The sequence below is a fragment of the Mustela putorius genome, unplaced genomic scaffold (assembly GCF_011764305.1).
Source record: "Mustela putorius furo isolate JIRA1106 unplaced genomic scaffold, ASM1176430v1.1 tig00000813_pilon_pilon_pilon, whole genome shotgun sequence".
NCBI classification, from domain to species: Eukaryota; Metazoa; Chordata; class Mammalia; order Carnivora; family Mustelidae; genus Mustela; species Mustela putorius.
This window is the reverse complement of record NW_025421485.1, coordinates 5,096,593-5,116,657: the sequence shown is the minus strand read 5'-3', so window position 1 is coordinate 5,116,657 and position 20,065 is coordinate 5,096,593. Positions and strand designations below refer to the sequence as shown.

The window sequence follows — 20,065 nt, the reverse complement described above, 5'->3', positions numbered from 1 at the left end:
CAGACCCAGACTGTGCTCAGGAACCCCCAGAGCCCCTCGGGTCCCCCATCAGCCCCCTCACCTGTCCTGCTGTCTACCAGGAGGAGGGGCTGTTCTCTCAGAAGCTTCTCACTCTGAGTGATCGGAGATGGGGGAGTGGTGGGTAATAGTCCCTACCAAGCACAGGAAAGCAGCAGAGCCCAGTAGCCGCTCTGTGCAGGCACAGGGTCCCGGAGAACATCTCCTCCATTGAGGGGGCGCTTCCCAGCCCATCCTTGAGCCTGGATGTTGTATTGTCTCCCCTGGGGCCAGCCTGCCTCTCTCCTGCTGGGGGCCAGGAGGAGGGGGTGTTCCTCTCGGGCAGTGGGCTTGCAGGAGGTCTCTGCCTGGAAGCTTCTGGATGCCTCTTCTGGCTCTCTGGCCCCAGCTCACTGAGCACATCTTCCAGACCAGGTCAGGGCTAAAGATCTTGAGACGTGGAAACATTGGTATCTTGCCTGTTGTGGCGTGGCACGGGCCACAGGCCTCTCGGTCCCTTTATTGCCGATCTGCGGGGTCACTGTCACTATGGCCTCACAGCTGCAGACTCCCCCAAGGCATAAGTCACTGGAACAGGGCCAGCTTCAGACCTAGGTCCTTCCGCTTTGCAGGGGGGAGTCCTGGGAGAGAGACCACCGAGAGGGGCCTGTGGGTGTCCCAACATTGGCTTCCCCCCAGAACTCACATCAGTTTTCAAATCCACTTCCTACTCCCGGTCCTAGCAGTAATGGGGTCGGTGGTGTGAGAGGGGCAGAGGATGCCCTAGGGCGTCACTGGCCGGACCCAGAGCAAGGCCAGCCCGCTCTAGGCCCCACCCCGGAGGGCGAGAGTCCCTCAGCAGAGAGCGATCCCGCCCGCGAGCCGCGAACCATGCCGCCACCAGGGGAGATCAGGCACTGGGCAGTGATGGGTGGGGGGGGGCCCCGGCTGCCCGCCGACCCCCAGCCATGGTCCCCTCAGCTCCGAATCAGTTACGGGTGACTTTCTTTCCGGACGAGCCCCACCTTCCTTACGTAAAGCCTGGGGTGGCTTCCAAAAGGATTGACGTTGTCCCGTAAGCCACAGCGCCTCCTTCCTTTTCATGTATAAATTATGCCCCTGGTGAAGTGCAAAGTTAGTGGAGTCCCACTTTGGCCCAGCTTCGGAAGGTGCGAGACTTAGACCAAAGGGGGCGTCCCCTGGTGTGGGAGCGTGGCGGGGACCTCCGGACGCATGACGAGTGCGGAGCCCTGGCTGACCCCCATTTCTCCTCTCTCCTGCGCCACAGGCAAACTCTCCCTGGAAGAATTCATTAAAGGTGCCAAGAGTGACCCCTCCATCGTCCGGTTGTTGCAGTGCGACCCCAGCAGTGCCAGTCAGTTCTGAGGGGCCGGGCGTCCGGACGGTGGCGGAGGAACCCAGGCTCGTCTCGCCGTCTAAGCTTTGCTTGCAGAAGTGGATGCCTCCTCCACCTTTCCTGCTCGCCGGGGCCCAGGCGACCTGCCCGGCCTGGTGGCTGGGCCTCCCTCCTCCACCTGGCCTCCTCCTGTCCCCCTGCCCGGCCCCCCGCCAGGGACGCCCCCCACCCCCCGGGGAGGTGTTGACACGCAGGGCTCACAGTTCTGGCTCCCGGGGCATCTCCCCGCCCCAGGGAGCCCGGAGAACACCGCCGAGGACACGGATGGGACTTCCTGAGATCGAGACCAGGCCAGCTGCTGTATGTGGTGACGGCAGGTGGCCGTGGGCAAGGTGGGGACGAGAGCAGAGGGAGAGTAGACGGGCGAGCCCTCCCCGTGCATGGCCCCGCCTCGCTCGTGCGTTTCCTCTGACCAAAGCTGCTTGCACGTACGGATACTGTGGCCTCCTTCCTTTTCGTGTATAAATTATGCCCCTGGTGAAGTGACGTGTGCCGTGTAGGTCCTGTATTTCACGCCTCCGTTGCCTGTGATGCGTGGTCCCCCCCGCCCCAGTGGCCCGTGATCCGCCCCCGAACCTGATTATTTTGTGGTATTTATGCGCTCTCTCGATCTGCCCGTTTCCAAGGAAATGCATGCGTGCCCAGTGCCGTGGCGACCGTCCGTCCAGGTCGTGAACGCAGGCATCTGTGTAAGGTCTGTCCTCCCTGTTGATTGGTCTGGCATTTCCTGTATTAAAAATGATCAAATAAATGGAATTCTCGGAGTTTCGTGTTGGCCCCGGAGAGCCTCCGGGCTGCTCCAGACCCTCTGGTCAAGGCGGGTTCAGCGGGCTGCTGTCGGTCGGCTCGGCCCGGGTCCTGTCCCTGTGTCTGTTAAATCTTCGCAGCCTTTTCTTCAGTATCTGTCCCGTTTGTGCCAAGAAATGCTCATGGAAATAAAAGGTAACCATCCCTGGCAGGTCTGACTCTCGGGCCCCGTGAGGACAGAGCAGGGACCCGAGCCATTGGCACAGGCCTGGAGGGAGACCTGGTTTCTCAGCCAGGGGCTGGAGGGACACCTCTGGTCCCAGCAGCACAAAACCATGCAGAAGGTGTTTGTACTGTAATATGTTTGTGTCACACGTCAAGTTCAAAGGCAGCGTGCTGTAGGCTTGGCTAAGCCAGCCTCTGGAGAGAGCATACCCCTGCAGCCCCTGGGTACCCCCCCACCCCTGCCTACCACCCCACCACCTGATCTCTCATTTAGCTTTTGTCCTCACACTTGTCTCCTTGGGGTCCCCGCAGTCCAGCTGACACAGCATTCCACAGGCAGGATAAGAAGCAACCCTGTCTTCTCTTCTTCCAGGAGAGGGAGGAGAACTTTCCAGAATTCCCCCCACCAGCTTCCCCTCTCCTTGGCTGTAACCTAGGTCAGTGCCTTGGCTGGGGGGTGTGAGGTGACTGTGACTGGCCAGTCAAGAGGCACCCTTGGCTGAGGAGGGCCCACCTTCCCTGGAGGGCATGGCAGCGGGAAGGGTTGATCAGGACTGGAGTTGTATTTTCAAGACAGACTCCAGCCGCGTCTGTCACACCTGCCTTGGGCTGCGGGGCCTCTCAGAGCCTCAATGTCTTCTCCGGCGGAAGGGCTGAAACGGAGAGGTAAGTGGGCAGAGCTTGAACTCGGAGCCTGCCTCCCAGGTGGGCAGGGGCGGTGGCTGTCCCGTTAGTGAACTCGAGCTGTCCCTGAGTGCCTGGCGAGTGCCTGGCGAGTCAATGGCACCGCCAGCGGCTTGTTCCCGGCGCGCCCCCAACTGTGGGCCTCAGCGGGCAGCACTCTCTGTGCTAGAAATGACAAGGTGGTGTTTTGACAACTCTGCCTGGGGGAGGGGGCCTCCCCGGGGCTCCCCTCCCATGAGGGACTTGAATTTTACAGAAGACATTAATCAATACTGCCTGTTGGGGGCGCTTTGGGGCCAGGAATGGGGATAGGGCATGGATGGGAATGACCGCTGTCCCAGGACCATCCGGGGAAGCAGACCCAATCGGAGATCTAAACACACACGCACGCACACACACGCTTATTATAAGGCATTGGCCCCCATGATTCTGGAAGCTGGACAGTCCCAATATCTGTGAGCTGGAGCTCCACCCGGGAGAACCGATGGCATCATTCCAAAAAGGGTCTGAAGGCAAGAGATCAGCATCCCAGTTCAAGACCCTCAGAGCAGAATTGCCCTTGACTGAGTCCTGCTCTGTTCATCCCTTCAACGGATTGGCTGCGGCCCACCCACGCTGGGAAGGGCCATCAGATATCTGCTCTACTCAGGCGACTAACTGAAATGTCAGTTTCATCCAGAAATACCTGCATAGACACACCCAGAATAATGTTTGACCAGGTATCTGGGCCCCCATGACTCAGTTAAAATGGCATATAAAGCTATCAGGGGCGTGTGGGTAGCACAGTTGGTTAAGCGTCTGACTTTTGTTTTTGGCTCAGGTTGTGATCTCACGGTCATGAGATCGAGCCCTGAATCGGGCTCTGCTCTCAGCACATAGTCTGATAAAGTTCCTCTCTTCTGCTCTCCCCTACCACCGCCCCTGCCGTGTGTGCTCTCAAATAAATAAATCTTTAAAAAATATATATAACCCCAAAGCTATCACAAGTGCTTCTGCCCAGATGTGAAGATGTGAGTCTGGGGGTCCTCTTCGACCCTGCCCCAGCAGGAGCTCACGAAAGTCGGTGTAGCCCACCACCCCGTCCGGCCAAGGACCTACAACAGTAGGAACCACTCCTGAAGCTGGAACGTTGTTTCAGAGCTCAGGAAGGAGGCCTGGGATGTGGAGGGGAGCGTGGGAGGGCCGGGCTCCACGTCTAAGGTACTCATCTGGGCAGCTCAGGATCAAGGCCTGGGAAGGCAGGGCTATACCCCCTCATTCTCAACCCTGGCTTTACATTAATGCAGACTGAGGCTTTCTCTGGGTAAGCTGGCCGCCTCTGTGGGAACTGGCATTAAGCCAGCAAGATGCGAGCCCCCATGTGCTGAAGGCCTCTTAGGACAGATACTGCTGAATGCGCTGCTGTAAACCTCCCAGCAGCCTACAAGTTAGCCGTGACTACCTACGTGGTCCAGATGGCTGGCCTGGGGTATAGAGAAGTTGCTTGCTCCAGAAAGGGGTTGCAGATAGGGGCCTGCAGAGGACCCAAGTTGGGACGACTCCTAATCACGGAGTGGTCTTCAGACAGCTGAAGCCACCTTTGGGGCCCCATGTGTCTGGGGAAATGCAGGGGCTTGTCCCTGGGTCCCTAAGTAGGGCTCAGCTCGGGGTCCCCGGGCCTAATCCCCAACCCCGGCCGAGGCACTGCGCGGGGCACCGCTGGGGGCCGGGAGTGGGGGGCCGTCTGCTGTGCTCCCTACTCCCGTCCGGACCTTGTAGACCAGGTGGCTCCCCGCTGGACCGCCAGCACTGGCTTCCAGTCCCATCACGGCCGCCTGAGGAGGGGACGTCAGACTGCTGATGGGGAGGCCAGACGCCTGCAGAAGGTCTTCCAGAGGAAGGAGAGTTTGTGCAAAAGTCCGTCCTGTCCCTGACCTTTCCCGGAGCTGCCCTGCCCTGGGTTACGGGCCAGCAGTGAGTGCATAGTCTGCTTCGAGGAGCCTAGGGGCCAGAGGGGAGACTTGGGCATCCAGAAGAAGGGCCCCAGCTCAGAACTGGGCCTGACCGCCTCTAAGGGGACGAGGGGTTATGCGCCACCGAGCAGGGCGGTGGGCACAGGTCTCGGCCTATGGGGCCCAAGTCAGCTTCTCACCAGCCACCAGCCTTGGGCCATCCTGAGTCTGCTGAGCTGAGCTGGTGCCAGGCGCGGACTCCTTGTTGGCTGTTCCGTCGAGGGGCTGCCCAGCGCGAGGCCGGTGGAGGCGGGCTCCAGGGCCCCTGGGTGTCGCAGGCAGTGGGGGGCCTGGCGCCTCTGCCGGTTTCCCTCAGCCTGGGGACCCTGGGGGTCCTCAGGGAGTCAGAGCCCTGTAGCATGGCCTTCTCCTGGGCTTGGGGGACATCCAGAAGACCTCTGAGAGGACAAGGGGTGAGAGTCGAGTAGACGTGGGAGACGCAGTGGTGCAGGAGGCCAGTGAGCCTGGGCCTGGACGGAGGCGTGTTTATGCGGGAGCTGCTCCCAAGGGAGCGCTTGGGTCATGGCCACGTGGGACGCCACCCAGAGTCAGGGCCCAGAAGAGCCTTGGGGTGAGTGCCGCCTGGCTAGTGCAGGGACCTGGCGAGGGAAGGCAGCTGCCTGCGGAGGGCAAACTTCCCCTCTGTCCCTTACAGGACTCTTTCCAGAAGCTTCTGAGACTCCCTGGGGTGGGGGGACACCTCTGGGCTCAGACCCAAAGGGGAGCCATCTCTGAGGAACTGCCAGGCCACCTGACTCCTGCAGTTTACGAGAGGGCGCACTTGGGCCCGTCCTGGCTGGTCTCGCCACATGTGGGCTGGGTGTGTCCCCATCTCCCACATGTGCGCCACACACACACACCCTCCACGTCCCTGTTCTCCAGGGGACCCTGCTGCTCTGTTTCCAAGGGTCTCTGTGGTGCATGTGCTCCACCTGGTGGCGAGCAAAGAGGAGACTGGGGAGGGGAGGGGACGGGTCCCAGGGACACGCCTCCGGCTCCCAGTGCTCTACGAGCCATCAGCCAGGCCCCTCAGGCTCGCTCAGGTCCCAGAAGTCATTAGCAGAATGAGAACTAGCTGCATCACGGCCCCCAGACCGTGCCCCTTGCCCTGGATGTGTGTGCGTGTGTGTCTGTGTGTGTCTGTGTGTCTGTGGACCAGTGGTGTGTTTGGTTCCGGAGCCTCCGCAGATGGGAGCCTGGCCGGTCCAGGCTGGAGCGTGTGTCCGTCCCGTGTGGAGGGGTCACAGTCACACAGTCGGGCATGTCCCACGCAGATGTGGCGTCCAGGGTCCGCTGCACCTGGCCTGGGCCTGTGTGGGCAAGTGGCTGGCTCCAGAAGACAGGGGTGAGGCTGCGTTGAGTGGTAGCCCCGGCCGCCCATCCTAGTGTGTGGGGCGGAAAGCCCTGTGCCCTCAGCCCGGCCCGGCTTGGCTGCTGGGGCTCCTGTCCCCAGTTTCGAGGACAGCGGCCTTCCTGCCTCGTCCTCCCTGAACCGCATGCTTACCCACACTCCGGGCCCTTTTCAAGACTACATGCAAATACCCCTTCCTCCAAGAAGCCATCCCTGACTCCGCCCAGATGGCTTATAGCCCCCCAGGCTCCCCTCAGTCACAGCACCGCTTCCCTCATACTGACCTCGGGTTGTCCAACCAGCTCCTCCCTTTGTCCTTGGATCCAGTGCCTGGCCCAGCATGGGGTTAGCGACGGGGAATGATGACTGAGACTCAGCACGTGGCCCGTCCCTATCCCTGGAGCTGCAGGGAAGCCACGGCCACCCCAGACACCGGGGCAGAGGAACGAATCTCATCTTGGACATTGAGGAGCCCCGTGACCCTAGACAAGGCCCTCCTTGATCTCTCCTGTAAGATGGTGACATTGACCCTGCACATCGGCTGCCAGAAGGAAGGGCTGCAGGGCCTTGGGGGAGGGGGAAGCTACTGCCTGAGTCAACACCTGTCCTGCAGACTCCCCAGCTCAGAGGGAGGGCTGCCAAGTGTTTCCTCGATCCCCCGGATGTGGGGGCCACGGGGCCAGAGCCAGGGTTAGGAAGGGACCCCTGCCCCCCAACACACACTGCCATGGAGGCAGCTCTGGTGTGGGAAGAACCCGGGGGCCGGGGACCATGCACAAAGACAGGGAGGGGGCAAGCCTGGTAGCCTTAGGTACCGAAGCATGGAGGTGGGCGGGGACCTGGACCCAGGAGAGCGCAGTGGGTGGGGATCCCATGAGAGCAGCGCCCTCTGCCTCCCCCACCCCACCCTGCAGCAGGGAGGCCGAGCCTCAATGTCACCATCTTATAGGAGAGGACAGGGAGGGCTGTGTCCAGGGCACGAGGGCTAGTGGGCAGAGCCCCCCGGTCACTCAGGATGTGGCTAGGGGTGTTACCCACTCCGGACAGGCGTGGGCGGCAAGGCTGTTAAAAGGCTGGGGCAGCGGGTGTGAGGCAGGAGGGGCGACGGCTGGGCTGGGGGATGAGTTTCACCTATGGGGGCTCAGGATGAGTTTTGGGGGCCGATGGCCTGGTTGGGGCCAAGGCTGCCTGGAGCCCCTTTCTCAAAGCCCCAGATCCACTACTGTGACTGGCCCTGGATTTCCTTCTGAGCCAGAGCACGCTCCTCTTCCCACAGACCTCCTGGCACAGTCAGGGCTCTCCAGGGACCTTGGTCTCATGTTTGCCAAGTGACTGTGGAACCTGACAGTTGGGTCACGCTCCCAGCTGGGCAGAGGAGCCTGGATTACGAGGTGCTGCTGCCCCCTGGTGGCTGTGGCTGGGAATGTGGTTTTAGGCTTGGGGGTGCCAATCCCCAAGGCCTCCCAGCCCGGTTTCAGAGCCTCTTGGACATGCTTCATGTAGCTTGCTTTCTTTCTTTCTTTCTTTCTTTCTTTCTTTCTTTCTTTCTTTTTTTTTTTTTTAAAGATTTTATTTATTTATTTGACAGACAGAGAGACAGAGATCACAGGTAGGCAGAGAGGCAGGCAGAGAGAGAGGAGGAAGCAGGCTCCCTGCCAAGCAGAGAGCCCGACTCGGGACTCGATCCCAGGACCCCGGGATCATGACCCAAGCTGAAGGCAGAGGCTTTAACCCACTGAGCCACCCAGGCACCCCTTCATGTAGCTTTCTGTCCCTGTTCCACTTGGCAGATGAGACTGAGGCTCTGAGGAGCGCCTTTCGTTTTTTGTTTTTTTTTTTCTTTTTTTTTAATTTTTTTTTTTTCAGCGTAACAGTATTCATTGTTTTTGCACCACACCCAGTGCTCCATGCAATCCGTGTCCTCTCCAATATCCACCACCTGGTTCCCAACCCCCACCCCTGCCCCTTCAAACCCCTCAGATTGTTTTTCAGAGTCCATAGTCTCTCATGGTTCACCTCCCCTTCCAATTTCCCCAACTCCCTTCTCCTCTCCATCTCCCCATGTCCTCCATGCTATTTGTTATGCTCCACAAATAAGTGAAACCATATGATAATTGACTCTCTCTGCTTGACTTATTTCACTCAGCATCATCTCTTCCAGTCCTGTCCATGTTGCTGCAAAAGTTGGGTATTCGTCCTTTCTGATGGAGGCATCATACTCCATCGTGTATATGGACCACATCTTTATCCATTCGTCCGTTGAAGGGCATCTTGGTTCTTTCCACAGTTTGGCGACCGTGGCCATTGCCGCTATGAACATTGAGGAGCGCCTTTCTGTGGGCCACACCGCACACACAGGCGGAGGCTGGGCTCCTGATACCCAGGACTCCGAGGCCTTTTTGATAGTATTACACAGTTCAATTTCAATTTCAGACAAGAGATACGTGTCCCATGCAGTTTCTTTAATTTTTACTTGCTGAGTCTGGCAACTCTACTCCTCAAGCAGGGAGCTGAGTGTGCGCGGTCCCCAGGGCGGGTCAGAAGCTGCGGAGGCCAGCCCACCCCGGCCCGTCCGCTCATGACCCTCCCCGTCCTCCAGTGAGCCGCGGGGATGGAACCAGCCTCCAGCCCCAGCAACAGCAGCGAGACTCCTCAAGCGTTTTTCACTCGGGGGCCTACATTTGGGGCTTCACTGACCCTCCCTCGTAACAACCGCCAGTGCGGGACTGGAAAGCCTCTGGCTTCAAGTTCAGTGACGCATTTGTGGGCTAGGAGAGGCGCCAGGTGGACGTGGGAGTCCCAGGGCCTGCCTCTGGCTTCCGCCGTGGGACAGGGCTCGACCAATTGGCTTCTGAGCCTCTTCCTCCTTTGGGAGGCTCGAGATTTAAGATGAGTCTCGCGGACCCGTGTCCAGGGCTGTGTAGTCTCCTCGGGCCCCAGCCTCCCCCCCCCCTTTGTCTGCTCGTCCAGAAGGGCTCTGTGCAGGGCGGAATGTGCACACACACCCGCACACACACTCACACGCGCGGCCTGCTGGATGTTTGCTCTCCCCACGCTCTTTGTGCTCGCTCGGGCTGGCACGCGGGCCCCGTCAGCTCTGGCAGCTTCGAGCGGCCACGGGCCCCCGTTCCACCGAATGCCTTGCCCGTCCGTACCCGACGGTTATGGGGGTGTCTCCAACGTGTGGTCACAGTGCAGGGAAGAGCCCGCAAAGGGGTTTCTGTCAGCAAATCCTTAGAATTGCTGGGTCAGAGAGTTAGGATTATTTGCGATGTGGCCCGATGGCCTGCAGAGAGGGCTCCCGCCGTCGCCTTTCTCGACAACCGGGGCAAGCAGCCCTGCTTAGCTGGCACCCAGGGAAACCCCTTCATCTGCCCCCCCTCCCGCCAACACAGGACCGTCCGTGGTCATGCACATTTGAGTCTGGAAATCTCAGACTTCTCTGAGTCCATGTTGTGTCTCGGCTGCTATCATATTGTTTTGTTTACTGACCAGAGCCCGGCTAATATGAAAAAAGGCAGCTCAGGTCACACAGTTCTGTCTCTTACCTTTTTGACTTCAAGTGTGTTAACTTTGTGTCTGCTCATGAAAACGCTCACCCCGAATGTGTGACATGAGGAGCTGGGGAGGCCCTTCTTGCTCTTCCCAGGCCGTAACCCCCCATCCCCACCACCCCATCTCTGGAGTGCGGGGCGGGCCCCACAACCTGCCCTCAGAAGATGGTCCCCAAGTGAACCGAACGCGGAGCCCGATGGGCTGAGACCCGCCTTCATCCTGGAACCAACAGCTTGAGAACCCCGGGTCTCTTCCCGTGGGGAGCCTATTATCCAGTCTCCGGCACTCTCAGGAGGAAAATCCCCCCGGCTGCCTAGTGCAGGCCCAGAGCCACAGTCACTTCACACTCTAAAGTCTGGGAGTGTCAGTTTTCTGTGAATGGCTTTTTTTGAGAGCAAGGGCACCCCAGAGCATGGGGAGGAGCAGAGGGAGAGGGAGAAGCAGACTCTGTGTTGAGCCCGACGTTGGGCTCAATCTCACAGCCAAGATCATGACCTGAGCCAAGATCAAGGGTCAGACGTTCAACCAGCCAGCCCCCCAGGTGCCCCTAGATAGCGTCATCTTTCTTCACCACCTGGCGTAGGTAACTACACGCAGCAACCGAGGACTTGCGGGGTCTTGGAGTGGACACACACCCAGCAGATCTCCTCCTCTTTGGCCAAACTCATCTGCCCACTCTCGGGTCTAAGGACAGAGAAGGCCATTTCGCCCAGTCCAGGCCATACTATCCTCCAGACCCGAACATGGCCTTGGCAAATCCCAGAAGCCCTGTCAGCTGACAAGTGTATAAGCAGGGTGTCGGGAGTTAGGCTGAGGCTGTCGTGTGGGTGGGAACAGGATGACCTGGGGTGGCTTCTGTCCCACTGGCGCTGCCCAGCTGGACGGACTGGCTGAGAGCAGAGCACTTTCCAGATCCTTGGCGTATGAGTGGGAAGTACACACTCCCCTCTCTCTCTTCCATCTAAGCTCACTGGCGCCACTGTGAGATCTCCCTCCCTTCCGTTCACGTTGAAGTCCTCGTTTACCAAGATCCCAGGCTGGGGGACTTGCTCCCATTTCTCAACACCAATTCCTCTATTTTGAATGTCCTGAGGAATCAGGAAAGGATGTGCTCACAGAAGTGGGACAGTCGGAGAGGTTCCCCCCACCCCTTGGACCCGACTCTAGTCAGAACTATTGTGTTTGTAGCTTCTGATGTATGTTGGTATGTACAACAACTAAAACCGTATCCTCAGGTCTAGGGAGAGCAGAGCTGGTGACACGCCCAGCCTGAGCCTGGCTGAGCAATGGGAAGAGGAAATTCGGCCACCACAGCGATGCAGTGCCCATGGGGAACCCAGGTCTTGGGCAGGGAAGGTGGTTTTTAGGAAACAGGTCCTTCCCCTGGAATCCACTCTACAGCACTCCCTGCCATCTGGACTCTGGTCTTGCTGCACCTCCCCGGTAGGTGAGACAATACTGCTCTGTGACAGCAGGGCCCAGGGGCTTACTAGGGCCCCGTCTGGTTTTTGCACACCTTCCTTCCCCGCATATGGCTACTGCAGGATTGGACATGATGATCTTGAGGGGGTCCACAGTGTGGGCAGGAGGGGTACGAGTCGAGTAAGGGAATATAAAAGGCCAGCGGTCCAAGTCTAAGAGAGGAGAGACCTACAACACAGGGTAACTGCGGAATTTATTAAATGAGCTGACCGCCCAGTGTTGTACCACATTCCTAACCTGCCGCTCTGCAACTCGGTCCTGGAGAGAAGATTAGCGGGAAGGAACATCTGTCCCGCGGCAGCGCTCAGGGCTCCACGGGTCCTCCTCTGGCACAGCCCTGATACCCGCAGGCAACGAAGAGCTCTGGATGCTCCCGCACAGCCACGTCTGGGGACATTCAGGGCCTGTGTCACCCACGCTTTTCCCTCCACCTATGTGTGGGCCAAACCCTCTCTTCTGTGTGAGGATCCACAGCAAACTTCATACAAGACTCCCAGACTCAAAATGGATGCGCTGAGCAGGAAGACAGCATTTCGATGCATTTTCAAAACACTGAAAACCACCAACTTCTAAGTTCTCTGGGACAACCTTCTCAGCTACTGGGACCAATTCCCACTTATAAAACACATTCGAGGCACACCACCGGGAATGGACACGCTGCAAAAACTCTCCAATGCCCAATTATTTCAAGATATTTTATTTTTAAAACAGGTCACAACACTAAGCTTTTGGCCCGTTCTGCCAAAGTACAAGCTACAAATGCTTGCTCAGCAGCGGAGGAGCGCCCCTTAGTAGCATGTTTGAAAATTGAATAAAAATCCATATAAAACAAATATTCAAATAGTTTCCATAGGAACACAGATAAGTGACCCCATCTCCTCGTCTTCCACACTGTTGCATCCGTGCCGACCCTACTTACAGACATCTCAAAACTAGCAGGAATTAAGTTACAGTCCCCCCCGATCCCCCAATCCAAGCTCAACTCGAAGCTAACAGCTACAGGAGCAGCACCTACACGTTAACGCTGGTGGAGGCACAGGTGGCCGGGGGGCGCTTCAGCCCGCTCTCCCGGGCGCAGGACACGGGCAGGGGGCTGGCGTCCGGCTCCTCCAGCTCGGCCGGGAAGTCGCGGCTCTGGATCTGCTGCATCAGTTGCCTGAGAGATAGAAGTGGCAGGTTCAGAAACCTCAAGTCCCCCGGAACCAGGCGGCCTCCAGAGCGTCCCTTCCCCGAGAGCCTGTGTGCCCCCTCGGCCACTACCTCCCCAGGAAGCGAGTCAGCACATTCCAGAAACAAGCCTGTCTTCAGGACCACCCTTTCAGTAACAGGGAAAGCACAAGTCATGTGCATTCGTGACAATACTCTATTTACACAGAAATACCCCAGGCTTTTTTTTTTTTTGGAAGAGTTACACCTCTATAAAAATCTGAGAATACAGATTAGTATCACCAGAGGAATCTTCCACTTATATTTTCTAAATTTCCTCAAGCATATATTCTTAATGCAGGCAGAGAACTACTTTTAAAAACCTTTTTAGTATTTACACCTAAACAAGATGATTTTCTTCTGACTCAACCAGGCAAGAGCCAGCAGAAACCCCAGGAGAAAGCTGTTCTTGTCAAACCAGAAACACGCGCCGTCGTCACTAACCACGTCGGCCCCGACATCACGTAGTAGATGGTCGGTCTCTGGAACCCGTTGAAAGTAGAAGCAGCTGCGACCGTGTAGGCGCCCATGTTCTCAAACACCATCCAATCGCCCACGTGCATCTCGGGCAGGTCACAGCGCTCGACAATGCGGTCCAGGCCGTCGCACGTTGGTCCCCATATGCTGGTTGAATAGTACTTCTCATCTGGTTTGGGTCTCTGCATCGAGAGAGAAAAACGTTACCTAGCTGCCCTCGCTATGACCATAGCCTCGCTGCTGTGCGGACCGTGCTCGGAGGGTACCTTCTGCAGGAGGGGCTTCACATGTGCGTGATCATAGAGGATGCAGTTGAATGAGCCATACACGCCATCGTTCACGTAATACATAAAGGTTTGTTCATTGGACTCCTCTTCATCTGGAAGGACACCAGAGTCTCAATTACCACTTTTTCTACCACCGTACAGCTAAGTGTGCGATGACTCGGCCTTTATACGTACCATCAGAGCCTGTCTGTTCCTTTAATACGAGTTTTTTGGCAATGATGTTAACTGCGAGCGTGAAGGCTGATGCAACGTAGTATCTGCCAGGCTCGGCTATGATGCTCACGCCCGAGTCGGCCGGGAAGTACTTGTCCAGGGCTGGGTTGATAACACTGGTGATCTGCGAGAGACAGCGAGGGGTGTCACCAAGGAGAGCTCACCGCAGAGAGAAAACCAGCGCCGTGACAGGACGCCAGCAGCAGGCAGGTTTACTGTCGAGCAACAGCAGCGGAAGAAAAACCAACAGCAGCATCTCCCTGCGGTTTCACATGGATTTCCCTTTGGGATTTGATGGGCAGAATTCTATCAAACAACGCTTTAAATTTATTACTGCTTACTGAGGTATGAAGGTGCCTAAATATTTTAATCTACCAAATACACGTCAATAGGACAGACTCTATTCTGCCCATCTCACAAAACTGTAATAAGAAAAGTGGATCTATTTCATAAACTCAACCACTGCAAAATGGCCCGTATTTAGTAAGATGTCCATTTTAACTTTGTAAGTGACTAAAACAATTAAAATGTTCGGAAGTACAAAATTTAGAAAACCCTATTTGGGGTAATGATGTACCGAAGTCTGCATGCTCTTTCCTACTCAACTATTTCCCACAATCTGAGGGGAAGTGGACTCACTGTGGTTAAGAAAACCAAAGCACATGTAATACAATTTTAAATAACAGAACTCACTGAAAATATACCAAAACATTTTTATGTTTGTACAATTTCTTTTGTTATTACTTAAAACACTTAAGTGTGAAATACATGAAAATGGAACTTGCTAAAAATAGCTGTATTTCTGCTATAAATTACCTCTTCAAATTTAAGCTTCACATCCTCAGATCCAGGAAAGCCACCACCGATATCAAGTAGATACATGTTGAAACCAACCTCAGCCTAGAGTCAAGAAAGTCAAGTCAATCAAGCAGCCAGATCAGTAACAAGCTGTAAAAATGTATGCAGCAGCTGGGTTTAAGCCTCTGGAATATGCAGTGACTTTTGGAAAAGGTTAATTCTAGAACTGAGGCTTGTTACCGTCAGCCCTGTTCCCCAGCCCACAGCCCGCAACTGGGTTTACATATACTCACTCCCATGTCAAAGACACAGCGGGCATCGGAGATGGCTTGCACGAAGGTCTCAGGATCGGTGCAGCCACTTCCCACGTGGAAGCTGGGGCAAAGAGAGGAGAATATGCTATTTCTGAAAATCGCTATTCATAGTGCGAGAAAAACCTGAGATATGCACTGTCCAGTATCTTAAGTCTCTGCACACCGCCAGGATCTCACCTGACACCGATGATGTCAATATTCAGCTCTCTCGCCCGTTCCAAGAGAAGCCTGCTGATTTTGAGTGTGGCACCGAATTTAACACTGAGGCGACAGACTGCTTTGGAATCATCGGTGGCAATCCGCAAAACCAACCTAGAAGCAGAAAAAGTGTATCAAATTTCCCGAAAGAAGACCACTGATAGCCATGATTATAATAAAAAGAATCTGTGACTGATACCCTCTGATTTGAGTCTCATACTTTTTTAAGAATCTGTATTTACCTGGGAAAGAATCAGAGAGAACAGAGGGAAAAGGAGAAGCAGATTTCTGCTCCCTGATCAGTCCCAGGACCCTGGGATCACGACCTAAGCAGAAGGCAGACGCTTAACCGACTGAGCCACCCAGGCGCCCCAAGACTCTCCTACAGCTTTATTCATCAAGAGGATTTGAGATTTTCTACTCTGCCTCTGATCAGCACACTCCTATACTTTATACTCAAGTACAGAATCTTGATACCACGTGTAGATCTCGTATGTGACCTGCCCACAAACGAGGAGTCACAACTCACTTTGCCTTCGGATGTGCCCTGGCAACCTTCATCAGTTCAACTTCACTATCGAAAGTCATCATCTGGACTCCATTGTTGGCAGCGTACTTAATCTGAGACACTTGTTTACAAGGATTTGCATAGATAATCCTCTCTGGAGGCACCCCAAGACTTTGTACCAATTGTATTTCAGTCTGAAAAACAGGAGTATGTTATTGATAGATATGAAGCCAATCAAAGAAAGAAACAGGAAAATGGGAATTCAGCCCCCCCACTTTCACTGCTGTCTATTGCCCAAGAAACCCAACTCTGACCCGCCCTGCTGGGAGCACCAGGGCCATCTGAAATCATCACCCCGAGTCCCGCTGCTTTGCTTACCTTGCTGGCGCAGTCAAACCCCGTCCCAATGGTAGCAAGGGTCTTCACTATGGTTCTGCTATCATTGCACTTGACTGCATAAAAGGGGGTGACCCGAGGAAGAGCTTTTAACCATCTCAGATGTTTCTTTAGAATGTCTCCCAGGTCGGCCACATAGAAGGCATCCTTATCATCCTACAGCAAGAGTGGTTGCAGGGAACTCATGAGCGGCCTAATCACACTCCCACATGTAGCCTCCCCCTGTCATTCCCATCAGTCTCAAGGAACCCGCTTTTCTTTACCCTGGTCACTATTACCACAGAGTGATTCGTAGCTAATAAATTCTGAATTACCTAACATGCCATGTTCCATTCTACTTCCTTAAGACCCCACTCAAGTTTCTCACTCAGGTGCCCAGGATTTTTAAAGCTGCACTGCTAGCACGGACTTAAACTTACAGAAGATGAAACTTCATTAATTTTTTGGTCCAGAATATCCTTGGCAGTAAAGCCTTCATCGAGGAAATGGCAGTCTAATTCCGCATTATTGAAGTTGTTCATGGTTTCTTGAAGTTCCTCCAAAAACGTAACAAACTGCAAATAAGGTGAAAAAATTTACTCAGAAGCCACAGCAATACTCAGTTCATTTTCTAAAAAAAATATTTGAGCAAGACCGTTCGGGGTGGGGTGGGGGATGACACAGAGGGAAAGGGAGAAGCAGACTCCCTGCTGAGCCGAGAGCCAGATGTGGGGCTCCATCCAGGATGACCTGAGCCTAAGGCACAGGCCTAACTGAACCACCCAGGAGCCCCCAACACTCAGTAATTGTTAACAATAACCTGCAACAACCATGAATACTTACATGGAAAACTAAGGAGAAATGGAACTTAAAGAAATGGTGGCCAATTTCTCACAAAGGCAATTCTCCAGAATTCCAAATCCCGCCGAGGATGCGTGCGCCCCAGTGCAGCAGGGGGAATGGTGTGATCAACACCGAATTTGCTGTCCACCTTAGGAAGGCATCAAATGGAAAGATCAGGCACGGACTGTGATGCGAGCACACAGAAAGCAGGGCTGCACAGGCGCTCTCCGGAGATCGCTGGCTCACCCACTGGACTTCGGAATCCCCTCCTTCTGGGCGTAAGCCACAGGATTCCAGAAACCTCTCCACTATCCAAGGACACTGCACATTCAACACTAGACTTTCTCAAAGCAACACACTAAATCTTTTAAGATTTTATTTATTTATTTGATAGAGAGACAGCGAGAGAGGGAACACAAGCCAGGGGAGGAAGAGAGGGAGAAGCAAGCTTCTTGCTAAAGCAGGGGAGCCGGATGGCGGCTCCAGCCCAGGACCCTGGGATCATAACCTGAGCCAAAGGCAGAGGCTTAATGACTGAGCCACCCAGGCGCCCCAACGCTAAAATCCTACATGTATTACTATATACCTCAAAATAAGCACTTCAAATATTCATGCTAAAAAATCTATAGAAAGCAGGTTTCAGAATCCTCATTTCACTAAAACAGAAAAATTGTTTATAATGGCCAGTTTATTTGATTTCAGGGATATGTTAACTCTTTAGAAGCTTAAGAGAACACTTCAGTAATTACTAAAAGGCGCCTTATAAACATCTACCTTCTGTTTTCCCTAAGTCTTCACAGAAGTTTTAATGACTGAAAGGCATTGTGGAAATGTCTAAGGCTAAACTTCCTGATGCTCTGAAGTTTCCTAAGAATATTCTGAGTTCATTTTTATGCTATTTTATTTTCAGGTCATGCATATTTTTAAAAAAGATTTTACTTCTTTGACAGAGAGATCACAAGTAGGCAGAGAGGCAGGCAGAGAGAGGGGGAAGCAGGCTCCCTGCTGAGCAGAGAAGCCCAATGCGGGGCTCCATCACCAGGACCCTAAGATCACGACCTGAGCAGAGCCTAAGGCAGAGGCCTAAACCACTGAGCCACCCAGGCGCACCCCCCAAACATGTATTTTTACAGTAAGCAATCTTCATTATCAACAAAATGTATCACAGCTCCTGTGTCTGATCAGAAATCAGAGTATTTAAACCAGAGCTGGCGATCAAGTCAGCGACTCTGCAAATCTCATCTCGTCCTTGCTTAGTTAATGAACGATAATCACATGGAAGTAATTTCTGGCTAACTTTATGAATAACAAAAATAAGGAGGCAGACAAGAATTACGAATAAGCAAAAATAAAGCTCATAACATTCAGAGCCACTGTCCTTGGGTCTTCACAAAATGTGACACAAATTACTGATTTTAACCTATGTAATTTCTGCTGGGCAGGACTTTTTTTTCACTGTGCGACCCGCTTCAGTGCCTGTAGCCTACGGCAGAGGCCAGGCAATGGTTCGGGGCCGCGGTTTGCTCTGGCATGGGACACTATGAGAGGCCCAGGGGGACGAGCCTGCCATAAATCCAAACCCATGCACGGTACAGCTTGTCCTTTGTTGTGTGTGTTTTTCCCCCCTTTCTTAAGATTTTATTTATTTTTTAAAATCTCTACACCCAACGTGGGGCTTGAACTTACAACCCCGTGATCAAGAGTCACATCCTCTACCGACTGAGCCAGAGGAAGAACTTGTTCTAAGACTTAATCTACTGTGACTTTCTGGCATTGTCAACCTCCTACGTTGCTGAAACCACCTCTAGGGGAAGTCAAGAGTCTAAGGGGACGGGTATATTCCACACTGAAGGCAGGTTCACACAGTAACAGATTGGACTCTTTAGCTAGGATCTTGTTAGGAGAGCTTTAAAGCAATGTTCAAGCTTAAACTTGGGAAATTATTACTTTGAAATGTTACTGTTAAGTATCTTTTAAAGCTTTATTTTGAAAACTTGCAACACAGTTTCACCCTTCAGTGTTCTCAAGAGCTAAGTCCCTTGAAAGGATGGGTCAGTGTGCACAGACACCACTCTCCTACTGGGAAGTCTCCTGCCAGCCGGGAAGTCTTACACAAGAGACAGAGACCAATTTAAGCAAACTGAAACAAAATTTCACAAGTCAACTAAACCATGCCCAATTTTAGCTTAAATAAAGCCAACCCATTCTTTGTGCTCCCAAGACCTTTCTAAAAAGTTCCGCTCCCCACACTTACCCATTATTTCGGATTCTCAAAAACACCACCATCAGCTTGTTTGGAAAACCTTAAGGGCTGCCTCCTACGGGTCAATCTGTTGCCTGGCCTGGGATCTCCATATTCTAGACCCTTCTTAGATCTCTAAGTCATCCCAAGACTCCTCACAGAGCCAACTCTAGGGCACAACGAATGGAGACTGTACTGCCGTTGTCAAGACAAGGCTCTCTCCCATCTGAGCTCCAGCAACTCCGGAGAGCGGCTCTATCGGGTCGCTTCCTCCGTACACAGACACTAAGAGAAAATTCCGCGGCAGGGAGGCAGCAATGGCCTGCCTCACCCTAATGGAAGTGAGCGGAGCGACGGGAGCCGAGACTTGCTCGGGCCCGCTCGTCCCTCTCCTGCACCTGCTGCCGGGCTGGCCGCATGGGTTTTAGAAAAAGAACAGCGGCTGAAAGAACCGCGGGCCTGCCCGACAGCCTCCGGCTCCGAGTCCCCACTGCCGCGGTGGAAGAGGGGAGACGCAGTCCCCTCCGGCCCGGGCTGCCCCAAGCCCTGGCTGCCCCGATCCGGAGCAGGACCGGCCGCGCCGAGGGTGGCCGCCCGGAGCGCGCAGGATCAGGGGTCCGAAGTCCCGCTCCACGGAGGGACGCGGGCCCCGGAGGGTAGGGGGGTCAGGGACCCGCGGTCGGCGCGACAACCACGTGCCCCTCGCAGCTCCAGGCGCAGGGTCAGCCCCGGGCCTCCGTCCGGCCCGCCGCGCGGGGACACGTGGCCGTCCCCCCTCCCGCCTCCCAACCGCCCGGACGCGCCCCCTCTCACCTCAGAGCGCTGGGGCGCCGCGGGACAGCCCCATGGAGACGCCGCCGCCGAGCGCGCAGGACCGCCGGCCGCCCCGCCGCCCCCGTCAGCCGGCCGCCCGCCGCCTCGCTGCCTCCCGCGGAGGACCGCCGGCCCGAGGTGGCGCCGGAGCTCTGGCAGAGGGGCGGCGGCGGCGGAGGCTGAAGGGACTGACAAAGCCGCCGCGCCGCCGCTCCGCTACTTATAGCACCGCGCGTGTCGTCATGGAGACGCACCAGCTCAAACCAGCCGCGATCGGTTCCGTCCGGGCGTCCTCCGAGGAAGGGGGCGGAGCGCGCCCGCGGCGGCCAACCCGCGGCCCGA

The 20,065-nt window shown here is 55.1% G+C and overlaps 2 protein-coding genes and 1 non-coding gene across 7 annotated transcripts in view; 1 reads left to right on the top strand and 2 right to left on the bottom strand.

The window, feature by feature from the left end:
- The window catches only part of HPCAL1 (hippocalcin like 1), a 110,249-nt gene extending 108,071 nt beyond the window's left edge, over nt 1–2,178 (top strand). For all 4 annotated transcript variants that reach the window (XM_004745795.3, XM_004745794.3, XM_004745793.3 and 1 more), the window contains one exon: nt 1,286–2,178. In XM_004745795.3, coding sequence (XP_004745852.1) covers nt 1,286–1,383 — 98 coding nt within the window. In that variant the 3' untranslated portion in view covers nt 1,384–2,178. The remainder of the gene's footprint in view (nt 1–1,285) is intronic.
- A 9,952-nt stretch (nt 2,179–12,130) lies between these two features.
- On the bottom strand, nt 12,131–19,860 carry ODC1 (ornithine decarboxylase 1). 2 transcript variants are annotated; one of them, XM_045084882.1, is made up of 12 exons: nt 19,724–19,860; nt 16,669–16,816; nt 16,266–16,400; nt 15,829–16,002; nt 15,472–15,644; nt 14,922–15,056; nt 14,724–14,805; nt 14,449–14,532; nt 13,594–13,756; nt 13,399–13,511; nt 13,100–13,314; nt 12,131–12,605 (listed from the first exon to the last, which is right to left on the bottom strand). In XM_045084882.1, exons 3-12 carry the CDS (start codon nt 16,365–16,367, stop codon nt 12,461–12,463), a joined length of 1,386 nt encoding a protein of 461 aa, XP_044940817.1. In that variant the 5' UTR covers nt 16,368–16,400; nt 16,669–16,816; nt 19,724–19,860; the 3' UTR covers nt 12,131–12,460. The 2 variants fall into 2 exon arrangements, with proteins under 2 accessions (XP_044940817.1, XP_044940818.1); XM_045084883.1 differs by lacking the exon at nt 15,829–16,002.
- On the bottom strand, nt 18,122–18,254 carry LOC123393322. The gene has a single exon (XR_006608090.1). It is a non-coding gene; the product is annotated as a small nucleolar RNA SNORA42/SNORA80 family (small nucleolar RNA).
- Nucleotides 19,861–20,065: the final 205 nt, after the last annotated feature.